The 21,799-nt window shown below is 35.8% G+C and overlaps 6 protein-coding genes across 6 annotated transcripts; 4 read left to right on the top strand and 2 right to left on the bottom strand.

Annotated features, from left to right (window-relative positions):
- The first annotated feature begins 3,756 nt into the window (after positions 1–3,756).
- Positions 3,757–4,842, top strand: LOC105216058 (endocuticle structural glycoprotein ABD-4). Its single transcript, XM_011190330.3, has 2 exons — positions 3,757–3,987; positions 4,166–4,842. Exons 1-2 carry the CDS (start codon positions 3,976–3,978, stop codon positions 4,733–4,735), a joined length of 582 nt encoding a protein of 193 aa, XP_011188632.1. The 5' UTR covers positions 3,757–3,975; the 3' UTR covers positions 4,736–4,842.
- Positions 4,843–7,562: 2,720 nt separating this feature from the next.
- On the bottom strand, positions 7,563–9,007 carry LOC105216088 (MORN repeat-containing protein 5). The gene has a single exon (XM_011190369.3). The coding sequence runs from the start codon at positions 8,694–8,696 to the stop codon at positions 7,797–7,799; it is 900 nt and encodes a 299-aa protein (XP_011188671.1). The 5' UTR covers positions 8,697–9,007; the 3' UTR covers positions 7,563–7,796.
- Positions 9,008–12,050: 3,043 nt separating this feature from the next.
- LOC105216087 (uncharacterized) lies at positions 12,051–14,673 on the top strand. Its single transcript, XM_029042752.2, has 2 exons — positions 12,051–13,205; positions 13,259–14,673. The coding sequence occupies exons 1-2, from the start codon at positions 12,656–12,658 to the stop codon at positions 14,104–14,106; spliced, it is 1,398 nt and encodes a 465-aa protein (XP_028898585.2). The 5' UTR covers positions 12,051–12,655; the 3' UTR covers positions 14,107–14,673.
- A 66-nt stretch (positions 14,674–14,739) lies between these two features.
- On the top strand, positions 14,740–17,169 carry LOC105216057 (putative ATPase N2B). The gene is made up of 5 exons (XM_011190329.3): positions 14,740–15,398; positions 15,462–15,895; positions 16,007–16,178; positions 16,242–16,505; positions 16,577–17,169. Exons 1-5 carry the CDS (start codon positions 14,997–14,999, stop codon positions 16,697–16,699), a joined length of 1,395 nt encoding a protein of 464 aa, XP_011188631.2. The 5' UTR covers positions 14,740–14,996; the 3' UTR covers positions 16,700–17,169.
- A 1,093-nt stretch (positions 17,170–18,262) lies between these two features.
- On the top strand, positions 18,263–19,629 carry LOC105216055 (deoxyribose-phosphate aldolase). Its single transcript, XM_011190327.3, has 3 exons — positions 18,263–18,450; positions 18,511–19,097; positions 19,158–19,629. Exons 1-3 carry the CDS (start codon positions 18,423–18,425, stop codon positions 19,518–19,520), a joined length of 978 nt encoding a protein of 325 aa, XP_011188629.1. The 5' UTR covers positions 18,263–18,422; the 3' UTR covers positions 19,521–19,629.
- LOC105216056 (uncharacterized) lies at positions 19,539–20,867 on the bottom strand. The gene is made up of 2 exons (XM_011190328.3): positions 20,732–20,867; positions 19,539–20,671 (listed from the first exon to the last, which is right to left on the bottom strand). Exons 1-2 carry the CDS (start codon positions 20,831–20,833, stop codon positions 19,865–19,867), a joined length of 909 nt encoding a protein of 302 aa, XP_011188630.2. The 5' UTR covers positions 20,834–20,867; the 3' UTR covers positions 19,539–19,864.
- Between the last annotated feature and the right edge of the window lie 932 nt (positions 20,868–21,799).

The raw sequence follows: 21,799 nt of genomic DNA, 5'->3' as shown, positions 1-21,799 counted from the left end.
ATGATGGTAATTTTAGTGATATATGTATATAAATAAAAAATCTAGTTCTTAATCTACATATGACTTACTAGTAAATTTGGATACAATTGGATACGGGAAGTAGCATCGTACCATCGTTGTCCGATTTGAAAAAGGTCGATAAAAACGAGTTTAAAGTTTTACTCGTACTCCAATTTTATAAATCGAATAAGATTGTATGCCCCAAAGTGAATTTTTATATTTAAACGTTTAAGAAAAGAGTTCTGTCCTGTACTATCGTAGTATTTTTGGTTCATTGATTTTGGATGAACCAATACTGGTCACGGCAAAAGCTTTTTTTGGACACGTCATGGGAGATGAGATACCAACAGCTGCGTTTTCGGAATTTATAAATAAAAGCTTCAAAAAATATTATTTAAATACAGATCTTTAACATGATGAAAAAAAATAATTAAAACAAAATTATGTATATTTCAATCAATTTCAAGAATATTAAAAATACTCTTGTTTCTGAAACTCACCTAACCCCTTAAGCTAAGTACGATTGAATAAGATGACTATTTTATATTAGAGTTATCATCTGAAAACAGCTCACCTGAGAATTTCATCTGACTTTTAGCCATGACGTTTTTGCTAACAAAAAAGAACCAAAACAACCCTCTCGTGTATAGATTAAATGTTTTCTAAAATATCTTAGCAAAACATTTTCTTAAAAACTATAGTTTAAAGCATTGAAAAGAACCCCAAACAAATGTTGATGTGCCGAAGAGGAATTCAGCTTTTTAATGATATCTGTAGGGTTTGTTCGAACCTTATTCCACACAGCTCACGAAATATGTATTACTCTAAGTGATTTCTAACTATTTAAACAATTTTATATAAATTACTTTATCATTACTCATGTATCATTTATATAAGAAATTATTTCGTATTTTGTCCTACCCAAAAGCAACCCCGCCTTACTTGTAGTTTAACGCTTTCAACATAATTCAAAGAGTGTCAATGCACACGGTGTTGCGCCAAAAGCAATTATCGCAATGGTCAACAAAAGTAGTGCTCAAGTCAAAAGTTGTCGTTTGTCAATCAAAAGCGCAGCAACTCTGGCATCAAAACTGCAATAATTAGTAAGGTTTTGGTGGCACTAAAGAAGCAAATCACTGAGTGAGTAATGAAAATAACTAATTTGTGTTTTTTTATTGTTATTTCTGCAACTTGTTTTATGCGCATTCTACGTTTCCTCTAATATTTTTAACGCCAAAAATGAATAATCATAAATTAAACTTCAATGGGAGGCCACACCGAAATCCGCCTAATTTATGCATTTGATGTCAACTGCGAAACGCCGGTGTGATTTTTTACTAAATCAGCAACATATTTCTTAATTTTTACGTATTTTTTTTGCTTGTTGCTTGCAAAATATAAAACTAAAAATAAGAATTAACGCAAAGAAACTATTGCAAAAGCCAGCGCAGGCTACCCGCACCTTAAAGCGGCCTGCGAAATCAAATAAATAAAATAAAATGAAGCATTCAACATCTGCAATTTTTACATGCATGGAAACGTGTATATATGAATGTAAGCACATGTACTTGCACAAGTAACTGCTCAGCAATGCAGCATCTTCTTCATTACGCTTGCCTATGCACACCAGCTCAGCTTTTCAGTTGTATACATATATGCTTATATGTGAATTTTTATAATTGTGTGAAAAGCTCCAAAAGCTGCCAAGCACATGCACACATACTTGTTGTAATTCAGTTCAACATCGAAAGCATCCACTTTGCCACAACTAGTTGCTGTTTCAAAAGCAAAAAGTTTAAATACAAAAAATAAAAAAACAATAAACAAAAGACCAGTTTCACTCTTTTTTCGCGAAAAAATAACGGCATTACACTGATGCACAGCCGGTCAATCAACAGCAGACTCTCACACATTGAATGCATACCATACACCGTTGGAGGCAGCGCAGATGATCGACCGACCGGCAGCATTTGGCGATATGTTAAAAGTCACATTACGAAGTGAAGCGTTGAATATAAGGTGGTTGCTACAGTACATTTTATTTGGCCGATATTTGGCTGATAGATCGGAATTAAACTTAAAACTGTTCGTTGTATATTTGTACTGAACACCAAAGGTCCTCAAATAATATTTAAAGGTTCAGTTTTATGTTGGTTCTATTTCTATCTGACAAGAACAGATTTTTCAAAACTTCTGAAAATGTTTGAGGAACACATTTGCATATAAATATATTACCTAGGTTGTATATCCAATCAAATATTCATCATAATCTCATCTCAAAAAATTAATTAATCAATTTATTTATTCCCGCTCATTCAAGGTTAATCTACTGTTTTAATTATATACAGGTAAGCATCGCAATTAATTTTTAATTACTTTATTACACAGAGTTTTACCTTTAAAACCATACTTTATTTATTGATATTGGTTTAGTATACTAGCAAGAAAAGGGATAACACATATTAGATGTTTTGCAGCTGGTTGACTTTTTACCATATTTTTCATTTCTGCTCATAAAGCTTGTAAACAGAAAAGTGGCTTTTATTTTTAATTTATTTGTGTACCTTTTAGAATCAAATTTTTTAATGTAAACATTATTGAAGATCGGATGACTTTTAGAGTACCGAGTAAAAGTAAATGGATATCATCTAAAATTGCATAAATAAGTGGAATAAAGATGTGTCCATGTTTCCTAAAAATTAGTAATATCGAAACTTATCTTAAGAGCTTTTGAATTCTAAGTACTTTGGGGTTAGTTTATATAGTCTCGGGTTCTTTTGAGTTCTCTAAGGTAACCAGTATCGATATTTTTAAAGATCAGAAACTATCAATTAATTTCAGAATCAAGATTTGGAAACAACTCCAATTAATTGCGAGGAAATAGTAATCAGAACTGAAAAGAGGCAAGATTCTATCCTTCTAAAACTATTTTGGTTCAAAAATGTTGTACAGAACTCTCCTACAGTACATTTTCATCGTTTGTCTGAGCAATAGTGGTTGGAGTATTAATGGAACGGAGACAATCATTCCTCGACGGGCAATATCAGACCTCTGTCTGTATTTTTATATAAAAAGGGTTTAGCTGTCGAATAAAAACAAACAATCCCAACAAAAATACTTGTAAGGGAAAATTCAGTGAAAATCAAAATTTAGTCGAATTGGAGATTTAAAGATTTTTGTTTGAGAATTTGAATTTGATTAAATATCTCACATTTAGTGTTTGTATTAATTTACATTTAGAAAATAAAATAATTATAATTAAGATTTCTAGCAACATAAGACAACGCCAAAGTATACTGTAGTGAGCCCCCTAAAATCAGCGACAACTATCGCTTTGCGCTTAAAAATGGATGCGACGGCCAAACAACAATTACCAATTGCAAACTTCAGCGTTTGCCGTTGCAGCGCAGCGACAACGATGAATTGCATCGACGACCGGCAACAAAGCCAAGCGCCAATGAATAAATCTGCAGCAAAAAATGCACAAGACAGACAACCAAATATGCATATGTATGTGTGTGTGTGTGTGTGGGCAGTGTAGCTGCAATGCCGATACGCGCCAAAATCGCATATTCAAAGCAAATCACAAAAAAGGCGGACAGAAGAGACATTCAATGCTGCAAAGCTAAAAGCTCAGCCAAAGCGCTGCACACAACAGTGCAGGTGTGTGAGTGTCGCTAATCGTGCACTGGTGTATGCGCTCGACTTTAGGAGCCACCATCACGCTGCTATAAATAGCTTAAATAGGGCCCGCTGGTGCGCAGTCTTTTTTCAAACCCGCTTTCACTCACTCGAAAATTTCGGAAATTCACGTGTTGAAAATCATACGCGCAGCTTAAGTGTGGAGAACGCGGTTATAAATAAATAATAAATATTTTTGTATTAAAAACTTGTAAAAATTGTGAAAACGAGGAAATTTATATCCTCTTTCCGTTGTGTACGCTTCCTTTCTGATTCTAAAATTAATTACGGAAAATGAACACCTTTGTAAGTGGTTTAAGAGCCAACGTTAAAAAACAAAATTTTTTTTTAAATGTTCAATTTAATTTTAATTATTATTCGCTAAATTCAAATTTAAAATTTTCAAAATTGTGTAGTAATAGTTTTTAATATTTTGTATTTATCTCCATTTATTCTTCATTCGGTCACCACTTCGTAATGGCAGTTGTTGGTGTGCGCCATTGGCCTCTTCCTTGCAGTCACATCCTGTAACTCGCAACACCATCACGGTCATCCAAATCAAAATAACATACCGCGCGACGAAAAGGTTTCCGATCATCGGGAACATCATCGGGAAAGCACCACCTGGATACCGATACTCAAGTACAATAAAGAACAAAGTGAGGATGGCAGCTATAAGACCGAATATGAAACCGGCAATAATATAGTGCATGAAGAGACCGGTTTTCTGAAAGATTTCTCAGAAACCAACCCCAACGGCGTGCTGGTGCAGCATGGCCAGTACTCTTACCAATCGCCCGAGGGTGATGTCGTCAACGTACAGTACACCGCCGATGAGAATGGTTTCCGTGCGACTGGTGATCACATACCCACACCACCAGCCATACCGGATGAAATACAAAAGGGTTTGGATCAAATATATGCAGGCATCAAATTGCAACAGGAACGTCTGGAGCAACGTGCTAAGAGTGATCCTGATTTTGCCCGTAAGCTGGAAGAGCGTCGTTTGGCCAATAAGAACGGTCAATATATAGGACCATTGGAAAATGCTTAAGCGTGCCAGTCGAAAGTTCATTATTGAATCGGTTTTAAGCTATTTAAATTTATAACGAAATTCGTAAGCGGTTGTGGCGCTTTTATAAAGAACAAAGACTGTGATTTGCTGCGAGTAAATCGGTGGCATTAACTTAAATACATATTTTGGAGTTGAAAATTTTAAATACAGTTACCAAGTAAAATCGTAAAAATTTGGAAATTTTTAATATTAAATAGTCGCGTTGTACGGTTTACAAAAAATTACGAGATTTTTGAGCACACAAATTATTTCTATTTTATGAAGAAATCGTCCATGTATAATAATATATCAAGCATGTACTCATGAACTTATTTTACTTGTACCTAATTAACTAAAAAAATAATGAGAAATAGTCTATATAAATAAAAGTGAAGATTGTTTACAAAAAAATATAAAAATTTTGTTTAATTATGTAAGAGTATTATTTTCTTGAATAAGGTAAATTGTTTTTAATATTCAGCAGCTGGGTGCTCTCTGTTTTTTTACCTTTACTTTACTTCATCTCCCAATTTTCAGGAGACAGATCTACCAGTACTAAGTTTTTTTCCAGTGAAAAATATCTTATACGATGGGCGCGCGTCATTTTAGAAAGATTTCGTAATAACCATAATCAGACCGCCAATTTTCCACTATTTTTTTTAGCTTAGCTAACCGAAAGTACCACTAACCAAAAATGGGCATGTCTAATAGATCGGTAGTGCCACAGAGTCAAAACACATGACCTATGATCAATTGTAGACTCACCTATTGATACGCCCCTCGTCTGGTGTTCTGTAATCCTAATATCTTCAAGGTTTTATACTTTATACGTCTTATTGCAAATTTTCTGTAGCTCCCAGTTGGATCCAACTTAAATTATCAAATATTTATAAATGATGACTTTGGCATTAAAACCATGCCAGACAATAACTTTTCTCTGAATGCAAGGCGAGATATTCTTCAAGATTATTTGTACTCCAAATATAATAATTTGCAAACTTATGTACCCGTTAAGACATAAATATGCCTGGTAAGAGTGCAAATTATTTTATGTCTCACAGAGTAGGTGTTCTGAGGATAAACTTGATCGAGGAAATCTTTCTATGGTAAGTTGCCAAAATAAATAAAAGTCAATGTCCTCCTTGGAATATTATCCTTATATATTACAAGCAATTGAAGTTTTACCGTAAATGGCAACCTTAATTTTTGTTCAAACTATCCATAATTTTCCAAATCTCTTTTACCACCCCAATTCTGAATCATCTGAGGCATGTAAAACTTTAAAGACGATTTTCTCGAATATATATTTTTAAATCTGAGATGATCGCGCAAACGTTATTTTGTTTCAGATAGCACGATGTTCAAAGATCACTGTCCTCATAGAGGAGCTTTTGAAAAAGCTAAACCCGAGGTCGTCATTATGAACACTGAAATGCTTAATAAAGCTGAAAAGAAATAAATTCCATTCCCTTTCTTTACTCTCAGAAATAAATAGCCAAAGTTAGGTAGTTTTTGGAGTGCTCGAGACCTTGAAAGATTAATCCACTTACATAATCCTTTGCGCTAGTTTATGTTACGAGAAAGCACCGAAAGCTTAAAATCCAGAACTCAAACGAATCATCATATTATAGTTAGACTGTTGCTAGTAACCATTTCACACAAAATCGTATGTCATTCAAAATAAAACAACAATAGATATACAGACATAGGTTCTCAATTCGTTTATTTGGTGAAGCAAAAACTTTTAGATGCAAAGTTATTTTGTTAAGAATCACGCTTTATTTTGAAGCAAGATGCACTTGAGATCTTTAGAGACTTTTAAAATGTGTAAGTTTACAGTCACTTCTCTACAAATATTTGCTACCATAAACTAGTTCACATTTAAATAGAATATTCAGAGCCAAGAGCTGCCAACAAGCATCAAACCGAATCATTGAGCTTTAAGCCAATAATCATTACTGCATATTCCATACCAACAATAACAATACTGGATTGCAGAGCATAGAAGCGTAAAATAGATATGTTGCAAGATAATAAAAATACGCTAGCTCGATGCTAAGGCCGACATTACATACGCGCACTACACAAATGTAACTGTATGTTGCATAATATTCAGATAAATCGCAGAAATCGCTTTGGCATACACTATCCAATGGCAACATCAGACATAGTAGATATGTTTGCATATGAATATGAATATGAATACAGTATAAGAGGGCGCTCTGAGAAATCCTTAGCATAAAAATGAAAAATTTATAAAAAAATATTCTCAACATAGTCTCCACTGATGTTCCACATTATTAAATACGTTTCTGGGGGTTCGCAAAGTAGGTCTTAGGCTATTGGTCTTAAATATCTCTCAAGCGAGTAACTTTGTCAAATTTTAAAAGTCTCACGCGCTCAAATCTGCAAAATACCGTGGACAAAGTCCTTCGCCAAGTGCCAACCGATGCAACTGTCTTCACATACTTCGTAACATGGAAATTCCATGGCATCCATATTTAATCGGCCATCACGAAACGATTCAGAAATATCTTCGGATTGCGCTTACACAGTGTCTCTCTGCTGTCCAGCATGAGCAATGTTAAGTCAACGATCTGTTAAATAAGAGATACTGCACTTTTGGCATATCATCATCCATTAACCCATTTTTAGCAGTCGACATCGAAGGAGAAAGGCACCACCGATCTACATTCCAAAATCAGAAATCGAAACACCCACCGAGCACAGACAGTACTATACTCTTGCAAATATCTCCTGAGACAAAGTATTTATTGGACTACCCCCGTACGTGTTGAACATCTTTCGCAAATAAATTTTAAACCAATTATATGTGAGCATGCATGTATGAAGATGCAAAACTCATTTAAATATTTTTTTATTGTTATGCGTATAAATTATCGATAAAAAATATATTCAACTAGTATGAGCTACAATTCTGCCTATATGTAGGTAATGTTAAGCTTTTCCGTAGCAGTATAGTATATATAGACGCGAGGGATCTTAGAGAAATGCAGCTGGCATTAAATTTGATATTTATAAATGCGAACAAATTATTTATTTAAGCATTTGTAATATCATACGGTGACCTAATATATTTATTTGGCAATGAAAAATATATTTTCGACTTTCGATCCGGTATTGCATATTTCAATGTTGTTTCCTCGTTATAGCACATTTCGCTTAGATCGATCTTTATTAATTCATCGCAAAAACTCGATAGACTAGTTGACTTCGATGTGGGAAAGTCTGTGGGTACACTGTCACAGCCATCAGATGATTCCTCTGCATGAAGCTTATTTCGGAATATGTCATCACAATTACAACTATGCAATATATGCAGTTGATTGATATTGGCATCGATAATTTGTTTACCAATTTCTGGTATGGGTTCCACCGGTGGATACTGTGTATCTCTGTCGCAAGGACCTTTGCGACAATTCCTTTGTATCCACTCTCTTTCTTTATTGCATGATAAGAATTTCACCGAAAAGAATGGTGGTGGTATGCGTACAACCCAACCGGTATTCTCCTTGAAGATACCACCACCAACATCATATGTTCCCGAGTCGAGATTCGACATGATTGTATTCTGTCCACTTGGTCCCAATCCGTTGATAATTTCCCAAGAAGTACGTCGATCTGCATCCCTACAATATTGCCATTCGTCGAAATTCAATTTGTTATTTTCAAATTTAGCATTTAAGTGCAGTCCATCGTGATATGTCATTTCGTGCACCTGTGTCAATTTTCCGTCCTCAAATTCGCCAACAAATTTAAAATTGAATGGCTTCATTAAAGTTATCTCTCCGAAACCGTGAAATTTGCCTTTTTTAAAGTTTCCTCTGTATTGGCTGCCATCTGGATAAAAGTATTTGCCATATCCGTCCATGCAATGTAACGCAGTGTTGTAATTACCATTGAATTGACTCCCCGTAATGAATGTAATACTCTTCTGCATTTCCGAAGCAAAATATAAAAAACCGATAAAAATGAAAACGTATAAGTCACAATTTTTTTCTTCCAAATTTATGAGATTTTCATTTCAAACGTTGACAAATGTACAGAAATGTTGCTTGAATAAATTATAGCAAATTGTCTGCCTTGTCGTGGAGACGTCCATGTGGCAACAAATATTTGTTCTTTTAAGGGCTGTAGAATATACTAGTCTCGTTTATGTAACGGTTTTATGGTTCCATTAAATAATTGAGATCGTTGCCCAGTAGGTTGAAAAGCACGTACCATTTCTGAGATCAAGTGCCACTAGGATTAAATAAATATGTTTTTTAGTAGAACCTAACCTTTGAAATAATAAGAATTTTTTAATGATTATGCACATATGGAACTTTCAAATAAGGGTTTTGCGGACAAAATCATCAAAAAGAATACTCAAAATGATCGGATAAATATATACAAAAATTGATTCATAATTTTAAATATGGGATATAACATTTCCGTATATTTCGGTATGAGAATACTCGCTGAATAGAAAAACGGACACCGATTTAACAGACTTCATTCAAAGGTATTTTATTAAAATGAGTTGGAAGATCGCAAAAATCGTCCTCGATAACAGCAATAACGATTATAGAATCGATCTGTACAAAAAAATAATAATATATTGGCTCATATTTTAGAACTAATGCCATATTCACCCAAAATTTCAAATTCACCAATCTTGAGGGAAGGGAAAATAGTATAATGATTACTTCAAAATGTTACAAAAGAATACATCTTTAAAGATTTGTGAACATTATTGAGAATGAAAACTCCAAATACGAAAACTTTAATGCTATTAACCTATTATGTGGATTAAGTTATTTAAGAGACTAAAGCGGACTGAGAATTAGAAAACAAAAATTATTATTAAAGCAGAAGTCGAAAAGAAAGACTCAAAAAATGTTTTGGAATCTTTTAAAGTCTGAACACGATTTTTCTTAAACCCTTCGCACGTATCCACTTAAGATTTTGACTTCGACTTTAATGTTTCATAGTAACATTATGACTATGTTCCTGCTCAATATTTTTTTATCAGATACCACTAGTTTTTAGACACACCATACTCCGTGCAGATCTTGAAAAAGGTGTTTCTGAAAACTGAAAAGATTCGGCAATAGATTCACAGACACCTATTGTCATACCATAAACAAAATGTATGAATAACATAGATTTGCCAGTTAAAATTTGTCGTCAGAATGAATGTAAGCATACTCTCTAGCTCTGAGAGAATTCAATTGGTAACAACAGAGGCGATCTGCTGGTTAGCGAGTTGAAAATGCAAAGAAACGATTGAGGAGCTACAGGGAGGTCAAACAAGCCCTTGAGGAGTATACAGCGACAATCAATAGAAGTGATAAATATTACATATACTATTTGATTTATAACTGAAATAATACGCTTCCAACACGAAAATGGTACGAAGAGAAGTGGTGAGTTTTACTCTACGAGTATTTATAGTATAGTACTTATTGTTATGCCTCACGGCATCACTTGACCGCTTTTCGCTGACAAATAAAACAAAAAACAAGTAAGGAAAGGCTAAGTTCGGGTGCAACCGAACATTTTATACTCTCGCAATTTATTGAAGAAATTTTATTAAGATAACATACAAATAAACCCATAAATTCGGCATAAAGTTTAATAGAATAACGAAAATCGTCATATATAGTATATGAGGGCTGAGGTAATTCCTGAACCGATTTCATTCATTTTCATCAGCATGGTACACTATATCCAAGACGATACGCTCACTTAATTTTGCTAAGATAGCTCACATATTAACCAATACATATATGCGGAATAAAGCTCACCGTATTTTTGAAAAACCTATAATTAGGTATATGGAGATGTTATGACCCGATTTTAATAATTTTTGGAAAAGAGACACACTATTAGAAGAAAATAATTTCCTCTGAATTACATTAAATTATCTGAGAGATTTACCCATATTTTCGGTAAAAATTTATCCTTAGGCGCTGAGTTCAACATGTTCGATATCTGGGGCCTTGAAAAGTTATGGTCCGTTTTCGACAATTTTTTCACAAGTGAAGCCAGAGATGATATGCACTAATTGTGTAAACTTTTATTCCGCTATCTTCATTGGTTCCTTATGTTTACATTATAAAGTGAAGGAATAAGATGGAATTAAAAAATGAGTTATAAGGAAAGTAGTCGTGGTTGTAAACCGATTTCGCCCGATTTGTCCGTGTTATCAGAGTGTCAAGAAAATATTATATACCGAATTTCATTCGAATCGGTCGAGTAGTTCCTGAGATATGGTTTTTGACCCATAAGTAGGCGACGACACGCCCATTTTCCATTTTGTAAAAAAATCTGAGTACAGCTCCCTTCTGCTATTTCTTCTGCAAAATTTAGTGTTTCTGACGTTTTTCGTTAATTAATTAACCCACTTTTAGTAATTTTCAACCTAACCTTTGTATGGGAGGTGGACGTGGTTATTATCCGATTTCAACTATTTTCATGGTGTGTGGTGGTACGTAAGAGAACCGACTGCAGAAAGTTTGGTTTATATAGCTTTATTGGTTTGCGAGTTAAATACAAATAAACGATTTTTGGGCGGGGCCACGCCCACTTCCCCAAAAAAATTACATCCAAATATGCCCCTTCTAGTGCGATCCTTTATTCCAAATTTTACTTTTATAACTTCATTTATGGCTTAGTTATGACACTATATGTGTTTTTGGTTTTCGCCATTTTGTGGGCGTGGCAATGGTCCGATTCCGCCCATTTTCGAACTTAACCGTCTTATGGTGCCAAGGAATATTGGTGCCAAGTTTCGTCAAGATATCTTAATTTTTACTCAAGTTACAGCTTGCCCAGACGGACAGACGGACAGAGGGACGGACGGACGGACAGAAATCCGGATTTCAAATCTACTCGTCACCATGATCACTTTGGTATATATGACTCTATATCTAACTCGTTTAGTTTTAGGTGTTACAAACAACCGTTATGTGAACAAAACTATAATACTCTCTAGCAACTTTGTTGCGAGAGTATAAAAATACACTTTAGGTCTTAATCGTATTCTTACCTTTAATTTGTGTCACATGGGCGACTTTAGCAATGGATATGACCAATTCAAACACTTCCAACACTTGTGCACCAATGAGCCTGTCGAATACCCATTGAAATACTTTGCACAAAGCATTCGACTTAGCCCAAGCATACAACCAATCTATAAAAAAAATGTGAATTAGAAATTGTGAAAAGTGAAAAAATCAACGCGAAACTTTTTCGTGCTGGTAAACACTTAATTGTGTAGTAAAATACATTGTTATAACAAAAGCATTTATGTGCTCAAGAATTCAATAAGGCGGCTTTGGAGCAAAACATCGTAGAGCACCGACAGCATCGATGCTGGGCCAAATTATGGACGCGCTTCAGTTGTTCAACTTAAGCGAAACGGTACGGTCCACACAACATACGCGGAGAACTCCAAAGAACCGAATCGGCCGAAGAATATTCCACACACCTATATATACATACATACATATCTAATAATTATACACACACTTCGGGATTTGTTGTTGCAGACAGATTGTGCGAAACATAGCGATTTGCTATTAGTGGCTACTTGCCGTCGATTATGATTCTGCTACGTCCAAAGCGTTACAATAAAGCATAAAGCCCGCATGTCAGTACGTTGACAGCCGTTAGCAGAGTTAGAAGATAGCCAACAATAATACAATAACAAGTGTATACAAAGGCGGTGCGCCAAACAAAAGCATTGCGCGTTTTGATAGAAAAGCTAACGGTCAAAAGGTTATTTGAATAGAAAAAGTGGCACAGTGAACCATACACAGAAGCAGACCCAAATACATGCGAATGCAGAGGAATACCACCAATTGTTTTTGTGAAATACACGCCTTAAACTAACAGTATTTAGTATTTAATTAAATGTGTTTACATCATCTCCTCATATACGCTAATAAATTAATAAATATGTGTGCGTGTTTAATAAACAAAAATTTGTTGTGCACCCTGTTGTTTATCACATATTGCTGGAATGCACAGGCAGCGAATGCAGCGAATTACCCACCTCGAATAGCACATAGTGATACCACAGAGAACGACACGGCGCGCATGGCTATAGCTTTGCCGCAAGGCTTCAGGCCACAGGCGCCACCATTTAGACCAATGCTTTTACCCTTTGCCACGCCCACGCCCAGCAGTCCGTTCGGCGGTTGGAAACCGATAGTTGGTGCTCCCCAGGCGCCAACTAACGGATTTACAATGCCAATGCCAACACCACTGGTGCCGCCGCCGCTTGCTGTACTGCAAGATCGCATTGATGCGGCGTCGCCAGAGCAAAACCTCGAGCAGCACGAGGGACCAGTGCTGGAATCAATTGTGTATGGTACATGGAAACCCGAACGGCCTTTGGGACCTAACGAAATTACACGCACCACTACACCAGCCACAGCAGTTTACAATCGCAAAAGACAACGTAAGTGACACAAAACAAAAATTGCTTGGAAACTACAGTTCTTTAATTTACAGCTCCTGCCGCCTACGAAGAGCTCGGCGTACAGCATCCGATCATGAACACGCGACCTGACGATACCGATGTAAAATTGTTTCTGAAAAATGGAAGTAGGCGCGTAGCCGCGACACGCGCTCCAGCAACCACCACAATGACAAATAAATTCATTCAAGTCAACATGTCCGATCCCAATCTAGTGGATATGGCGAAACAGATAAATGAATCGCTTGGTGGTGATACCGCAAATACACACAAACCTAAAAAACCAACTTGGCAGCAACAAAGCGAAGATACTTCGCAGGAAATCGACATTGAAATCGAAACGGAAACTGAAAGCGCGGCAGAAGTTGAAACGGAAACGGAAACTTTGGATTTAGACGCTAGTAAGGTGTGGCCAACAGATTTCATTGCCTCCGTGGAACAGCGCAACAAGCTGAACTCGTCACCTAATATAAGTGACAATCTTTCTAGTGATAGCGCTGGTCCGCAAGAATCATTGAATGGTTTAAACATACCTAATTCGCTGTTGCCGCAGATTTCGCTCAACATAACGAAAGTGGGTGTACCCTACGAGAAACAAAGCTCTGCCGAGCATCCCACTATTTGTGTACCCCTCACCGTACTCGAACAGTTAAACCACGTAGATGTACTCGAAGTGGAACGGGTATATTGCTTTCCGCTTCCAGCTCCCACACACACAAGGCATGCGGGGACGCCCAAACCGAAAGAACCGAAAGGTGTCATGGCGAAAGTGGAGAATTTTACAGAATACGAAGCCGTGAATGCGGCGAAAATATTAAAATGGAATTATGTAAAGATTTCAAGCTTAATTATATTAAATTTTCTAAAGCTGAAATATTCTTGAAAAGAAAATGCAAGCGTGTTATTATATGATTAAGCTAAATAGCTGTTAGGTCAATCTATCAACGATAAAAGCTGAGTCATTTTTATGAGAACTTTGATACACATATGTATATGTATGTATGTATATCATTTTGAAAAAACATATGCAGATTTGTAACAACTTCTATTTAACTCAACATAAAATTAGGAACTAACTATTGTGATACACTGTTATGATATATTTATATTGCACATATAAATAGTCATTAAATTTGTCCCATAATTTAAATACTAATAATTAGCTACGGCTTGATCGCAATATCACTGAATCATCAGTAAAGCCACCGGAAATTTAGAAATCAAGTAAACTTTACAGATATAATACGCATATATATAATACTATAAATTTATATTTAATGCTTTAAATCAGCAATTAGATGCCAACAACATTTTTTAATACATGATTAGCATAATTCCAACAAAATCAATTAATTTAGTATCCATACAAATTAGTTTAAGTTCATATATAATTAAATACAGTTTTAGTACATATTATTTATCAATACTACTAAGTACATTTTTAAAATTTTTTTAAACATTGATTTACCAACACTAAACGTTGCACAGCAACAATACTCACATACAGGTGTAAAACAGCTGATAAACAGCTGCACTGGTATATCATTTGGCACAAAATTTAGCGCTCGTCGCTACGGATTGGAAATTTCTCTGTCCTCGCACTTGAACTTGTCACACACGCGCAGACGTTGGCAAAACTTTTACATAACAATGATGAGATGACAAAATAGTTACAATTAAAATTTTAAGCAAATTGACTTTCGGTGCTAACTAAATTGACTAAATTTTAACCACTGCGTGTGGCACGGAACTATTGCAAAACTTTGGTGTAAAATGTTAAAAACGATAGGCGTCAATGCACGCGTAAGACTGTGGACGGATTGTGAACAATTGCTACTGGTGCTACAGCCACAATGCCACTCACAAAGGCGACATATCAGCCCCTTGTCTGTTTACAATAGACGTGTTGCCAGAAAAGATATGCTACCAGATAAGGAGCAAAAGGCTACAACAGTAAAATTGGAAGCACTTTATAACAGCCTACAGGATTATCAACCAATTATTAAAAGTGGTGGTGGTGGTGGCTTCTTTAGCACTTTATTTAAAGGTGATGCAAATAAAAATGGAGTTGAGCTCAATGTAGGTTCTGAAGTGCCTCAAGGCCTATACATTTTCGGCAGTGTTGGCGGTGGAAAAACCACACTCATGGATATGTTTTTTGATGCCTGTACACATGTAAGTTCATACTTTCTAAACAAACTATTATATACTTATGGCTTATATTATTTTTGACAATAGATAAATCAAAAACAAAGAGTCCATTTCAATTCATTCATGACGGACGTTCACAAACGCATACACGCTTCTAAACAGGAGAGAGGACCAAGTGATAGGGCATTTAACACAGAAAGTCCAACGCCATATGACCCAACACGTCCAGTAGCTGACCAAATATTAGCTGAGTCCTGGCTTATTTGTTTCGATGAATTCCAAGTAACCGATATCGCCGATGCTATGATTTTAAAACGCCTATTCACGCATCTGTTCAACGACGGTCTTGTTATGGTGGCGACCAGTAATCGTCATCCCCAGGAACTGTACAAAAATGGTTTGCAACGTAGCAATTTTCTACCCTTTATCGATATACTACAACGTCGCTGTAAAGTTAGTGAACTAAATAGTGGTATTGACTACCGCCGCATTGCTCAGTCGGGTGCTACAAACTTTTTCTTGTATGTACAGATATTATTTATAATATTTATTAAGTTAAAACAGCTTCAGAGTCGTTGAAGTTGTTATTTTAATTTCTTCACAAGTCTAATAAATCTATTTTTACATTCTAGTAAGTCACAAACAGATGCTAACTCCGAAATGGAACGTATGTTCAAAATTCTATGTACTCAGGAAAACGATATTGTGCGTCCACGTATCATAACACATTTTGGACGTGATTTAACTTTCCAGAAAACTTGCGGACGTGTTTTGGACAGCAGTTTTGACGAGCTCTGTGATCGTGTAAGTTCAAAAAATGTATAAAAAATTTGAACTCTATTTGATATCATCATTTGTTTACTCTAGCCGCTGGCGGGTAGTGATTATCTACAAATTGCTCAACTTTTTCACACAGTGCTGATACGAGACGTGCCTAAAATGAATTTGTTTATTAAATCTCAAATGCGACGCTTTATTACACTCATCGATACACTTTATGATAATCGCGTGCGAGTGGTTATCTCTGCCGAAGCACCGCTTGAAAGACTTTTTGACATCACAGACAAGCCCACCGGACTGGCGGACTCCGAACGTACGCTGATGGATGATTTAAACATTCAGCAGGGATCTGTGCGTAATTATAAAATTTTGCTAATCAAACACTTGTCATTAAATATTTACCAATTGATCATATATTTTAGAAAGACTCGGCGTCTAACTATTTCACTGGGGAAGAAGAAGCTTTCGCTTTCGACCGTACAATTTCCCGCTTGTTTGAAATGCAAAAGAAGGAATATTGGGAACAATGGGCTAAACACCGTTAATAGTTTTGTATATAGTTCGCGCTACATGCAATTTGGTTCAGTGTTCTTATGTACTTAATTTAAATATCATATTAAAAAAATTGCAACACTTGTATAAATATTTGGTCAAAATTTGCGACTCCAAGTTTTGTTTAAAGTATTTGCACGGAAAGGTTAAATATTTTTATTAACATCAACATTCTATGTGCCGACGAAATTTTATAAAAAAAAATAATTGATTATCTTAAATTAACGTGAAATTGATAATGCTGCAAATATATTATTATGCTTTCCATCGAGTATTAATCATCGATATTTTAGTGCTTAAAATTGTTAACTTGTTCTAGGAGCTACGGCTGTCAAGTTATAAGCTATATTTTAAGCATGTCTTTAAAATAGTATTATGCAGTAAAATGTTAAACAACTATATATAAAATAGACAATAAATATAATCGTGGAAGTGGTAACAGTGTTGAACCTAATAAAAGCAATATGTCTTATGTATGTAGTTTTCAAACATCAAGCACAAAATATATTGTTTATTAAAAAAAAAAACAACTTTACTCCATCTATTCATTTACAAGTTTGTTTTGAATTAATTCTAAAAAATATTATTCATCTAAACATATGTGAATTAAAGGTATAGAGATTCTTCATATAAATATATGTGACTCTTAAATTAAAAGTGTGTAATACTCAGCATTTTCTATAGTATCAACATTTGTTATTGTTGCTTTAACGATTATCCAGAAACTATAATACTAGTTGTCGTCGAGGTCATCTAACGGGTGGTAGAGAAATGTGCTGTTTCGATAGGGTCAGACCAAAGGGAAAGGGGTGTTAGATGAGTTGGGTTCATTGGTCGGACCAAAGGGAAAGGGGTGTTAGATGAGTTGGGTTCATTGGGCATACAAATATAGCCTAGTATGGGTTGGGGTTCAGTCTGGATAAGTAGGAGGTTAACCTTACAGTATCCAAAACGAAGTTACGCAAGCAATCAACATTTGTTGTCGCTGTATTAAGTCGAACATGACGTAGTTCATTAAAAAACAAAGTTTAAAAATTATTTAACTGTAATATACCATACCGTAATATTGTTGACATTGATAATAGATGATAGTAGATTTAGTCTCACATTACTTTCCATTATATTTTCCTAATAACAGCCTTTTATGTGATTAATCAAGATGATATAACGAATTATATATTATATCATCTTTATTTGTAAATCACTTAAGCAGTTGCATCACACCGGAATTAATTTTCAGCTCTGTTTAAAAAATTCAATTTAAATGCATATGTCAATACCTAGATGGCGCAACTAGATATTTAGTGAAAATATATATGAATTTTAATTTTGTAAAAAAAAATTAGTTTAGCAAAATACCAGCAATTACAGTGTTGTTAATTTTAAAATTTAAAAAAAATAAACTAATAATTTAATTTAAATTTAAATAATTCAATGATATACAATACACAAACTAGTTTTCTCCGAGTCTTTCGAGAAAGTACAATAAATTTGTTTATTTTGCTATAAGCGCTGTAAAAGTATAATCATCATTAGAATTAAATAATTACCTCATCGAATTCTACGCCCTTAACTCTATATTACCCAATGTAGCATGCACAAAACTGACAGCTGACTTATTCGCAGAGTCTAATAGGAATTGTTTATCAGTTGTCACATTGGACCTAATGTTATCAACAGGTATTTTGGAACGGAGTACCAGATAAAAGATTAAATATGAAAGTCAATAATATATTACCCTTTGGTATGTACAAGGCCAGTAAAAATCATTTCGAAAAGAAAATTAATGGACTAAGAATTTCAGATGACGCTCTGCTGGATTGTGCAATTTCAAATCGCCAGTTGGAGCAAATCGCTGTAGAAATTTCCAAACGTGGCAATGTAACTGGCCTTAATAAAGTAGTGTGGGCATTAAAAGCACTGACTTTAACCGACTCCACTACATTGGGTGGCGATGATACGGCAGCGAATGTGCGAAGCCTTTGTCAGCGTGCCGCCTTTCCCATACCAGAGCATGTCTTATTGGAACTTGGAGTTGATCCGGCACTTCTGCCGCATATACACACTGCTGCCGTATGTGTCTATCCAGCACGTGTCGCTGATGCTGCCGCCAAATTGAAGCAATTAAATAAGTATAATGACATACCAATAGCATCTGTAGCAACAGGTTTTCCAGCTGGTCAGTATGGCTTGGACTCACGATTGAACGAAATCCAATTTGCTATTGACTCAGGTGCTACCGAAATTGACATCGTCATCAATCGTCAATTGGCACTTGTGGGTGATTGGAGAGGTGTTTATAGTGAAGTTTGCGAAATGCGAAAAGCTTGCGGCACAAAAGCACATTTGAAAACCATACTGGCTATCGGCGAACTTGGCAATATGGAGAATGTAAACATTGCTGCAAACATATTTAGCTGCGTATTTAATAATTTACGTTTATGTACACAGGTTTACAAGGCGTCAATGGCATGTATGCTAGCCGGTGCTGATTTTATAAAAACATCTACTGGAAAGGAAACGGTTAACGCAACTCTGCCAGCTGGTTTAGCTATGATATATGCCATACAGGAATTCGAACGCCGAATGGGCATTCTAGTTGGCCTAAAACCAGCCGGTGGTGTACGCACTGTACCCGATGCGATTGCATGGCTGACACTCGTGAAGGAAACCTTAGGTCCACGTTGGTTGCAACCCAGTCTTTTCCGCTTTGGTGCATCTGGTTTATTAGATAAAATAGTAGAAGCTGTTAATGGACATGTTAACAATTCGCAAGCTGGAAGTACAAGTAACGCCAACACTGCCTCTTATTAAATCAATATACAATAGGTATCTGTGACGATTCTAACATTCCTTTTAATAAACCTTTTATTATTGAGCCTTTTTATAAAAAAAAAAAAACCTTAAACATTTGCATAACGAATTTTTCTATATATCTAAAGAAGTTTGAGTGTAAGAGTGTAAGATTCGTCATTACCTTAAAAAGTATAGTGATTTCCCTTTAAGGCTTAACTCACAGATTTGCGGATTTTACAGATTTTATTTGCTATAAGACCTCACAAACACACTTAGGGTATATTTACAACATATGCGTATATGTATGTACGCAAAGGTACATACAAAAAATGTAAGTAATAAATTATGACTGAACTCTTATACTAGACTTGTGAAACGGATTGCTCCAACTGTCCAGCTGCGGCCGCCACCAAATCATCCTCACCACCATCTTCGCCCTGATTAAGAAATTCATCTTGTCCGCGCGCACCTGCACTGTAGCTGTGGTCCTCCTTATGTGGTTGGTTATTCGGAATTTTAACTTGCATGTCAACGCCAAAGAACGAATCATCAAAATTAATACGATTACGTTCATCATTGAGCATATACACAGCTTTTGGCAACTGTCCACTTGCATCGCTTAGCGCTTCCTTTTCGAAAGTATTTAACCATTTCAAATTCACTTGTTTAGTGTCCGCGTTAAATTTTTTCGGCAGCTTCTTTGGTTTTGTGGCGTAATAATTAATTGTATTGGCCGCTTTACTGGGCACAGGAGGTGGTGCAATAAACTGCATATGTTTACTTTTCATATCCGATTTGCTATGTTGAAACTCGAAAAGTGGCATATAAAAGTTAAACGGTTGCACTGCAGGCGACTGAATTTGCTGATACGGTGCAGGCACACTTGCAGCTGTAACTGAAGATTTCCTGTCGTTATTTTGTTGTGAGGGCGTTGTTGTGGTATCATCTACGAGATACGCATTTGGACGAAAGAGTTCACCAGCACGACGAAGTAGTGACTCGAAATCTTCAAGTGTTATATAATGCGGTTGCATTAATTGCATATCCTCCACTGGATATTTAGGTGTGATTGCGGCGATTGCTTTTTCTGTTTGTGATGAATGCCTTGCTCGTTCAACATGTTTCGTTGGTGCCGCTGCGGCGATACTAAACACTAAAAACAGAGATAACTAAACGGAAAAGAATAAATACACTTGTTGCACATAAAATTCTCGGTATATCACACTCACATAAAACCCACGTCTAGCCATTATCAAAGCGTTTGTACCGCTTAAAGGAAATTTAGTATTATAACCGTAGTAATTTTTTGCTCGGTAACTCGTAATACACATCGACGACGAAGCGTTAAATAAACCTCCAGTAGGTGCTCAATGCCATTTATATCATAGGAAAAGCTTCGCAACAGAAAAGAAAGCAATTGGGGTAGTTAGCCACATGTGTGAATTTATGAGTATACTGTGTGCCTAATGTTTGCCACAGCGACCATAAACGGAAGCTCGGAAGTCGTCTGCAGCGCGAGTAACTCAATTTCGTTTCAAACCCGTCCACACAAACAAACCGGGAAATCTAGTAAATATCGCGTTCCTGTTGCCACACGCCGAACTACCCACGTTGAGGTGGCGCGCCGCACCAGAGCTTCATTGTATAGCTTGCTTTGCAGAGTTTTTAATGTGTAATTTGAATCACATAACTATTGTGAGACCGAAAGTGTACAAACAGTATACACACATACGTAAATACATTAAAAATTATGCATTTTACAATGCTGCCACGTTAAATACGCCCGGGTCGCACCAATTAATTTAGCAAATAATCGTAATGATGTTAATGTAACAGCAGCAAAGTTTGCCAGCGTATACATATGACAAAAACGAGCTATGAAAAAAGCTTGCGAAAACTGGACGTTATTGTCGGTTGTTTATACACCCGAAGCAAAACAAAGATGCAATTGTTTAACTGGAGCTGGTAGATGCAGCAAAACAAGTCTTACAACATTGTATACACACACACACATAATTCGATATATGTACATGGACATGCAATCATTATTAAACGCTATGAATTGGTAATGTTGCGAAAAAAGCCCAAATACTTGATTATGCACACACTCAAAAGCGAAAAATGCGCCATATAACCATTTTAAACCGTTGTGTTTTACAGCGAAATGTGGTCAGTAATTTCAGTTTAAAAATTGTTGTACAAAAAGTTTCTACACACGAGTTCGGCGGAGTACATTGACATGCTGACGAAGTGCTGGTTTGTTTTTCTTTTACCATTGTAATTATCAGCTGTGTGAC

Source organism: Zeugodacus cucurbitae, chromosome 6 (genome assembly GCF_028554725.1).
Source record: "Zeugodacus cucurbitae isolate PBARC_wt_2022May chromosome 6, idZeuCucr1.2, whole genome shotgun sequence".
In the NCBI taxonomy this organism is placed as follows: Eukaryota; Metazoa; Arthropoda; class Insecta; order Diptera; family Tephritidae; genus Zeugodacus; species Zeugodacus cucurbitae.
This window is presented reverse-complemented; position numbering and strand designations above follow the sequence as displayed.

What these genes read in the sequence shown, in the direction of transcription:
- LOC105216088 (XM_011190369.3), bottom strand. Translation starts at nt 8,696, where the DNA reads ATGCAGAAGAGTATTACATTCATTACGGGGAGTCAATTCAATGGTAAT.
- LOC105216087 (XM_029042752.2), top strand. Translation starts at nt 12,656, where the DNA reads ATGTGTTTACATCATCTCCTCATATACGCTAATAAATTAATAAATATG. An exon ending in TTACAATCGCAAAAGACAAC is followed by an intron (nt 13,206 to 13,258) that starts GTAAGTGACACA and finishes TTTAATTTACAG; the next exon opens with CTCCTGCCGCCTACGAAGAG.
- LOC105216057 (XM_011190329.3), top strand. Translation starts at nt 14,997, where the DNA reads ATGTTAAAAACGATAGGCGTCAATGCACGCGTAAGACTGTGGACGGAT. An exon ending in GGTGCTACAAACTTTTTCTT is followed by an intron (nt 15,896 to 16,006) that starts GTATGTACAGAT and finishes TTTACATTCTAG; the next exon opens with TAAGTCACAAACAGATGCTA. An exon ending in TAAACATTCAGCAGGGATCT is followed by an intron (nt 16,506 to 16,576) that starts GTGCGTAATTAT and finishes CATATATTTTAG; the next exon opens with AAAGACTCGGCGTCTAACTA.
- LOC105216055 (XM_011190327.3), top strand. Translation starts at nt 18,423, where the DNA reads ATGAAAGTCAATAATATATTACCCTTTG. An exon ending in CAATAATATATTACCCTTTG is followed by an intron (nt 18,451 to 18,510) that starts GTATGTACAAGG and finishes TAAGAATTTCAG; the next exon opens with ATGACGCTCTGCTGGATTGT. An exon ending in AACTTGGCAATATGGAGAAT is followed by an intron (nt 19,098 to 19,157) that starts GTAAACATTGCT and finishes TTATGTACACAG; the next exon opens with GTTTACAAGGCGTCAATGGC.
- LOC105216056 (XM_011190328.3), bottom strand. Translation starts at nt 20,833, where the DNA reads ATGTGTATTACGAGTTACCGAGCAAAAAATTACTACGGTTATAATACT. An exon ending in TGGCTAGACGTGGGTTTTAT is followed by an intron (nt 20,672 to 20,731) that starts GTGAGTGTGATA and finishes TTTTCCGTTTAG; the next exon opens with TTATCTCTGTTTTTAGTGTT.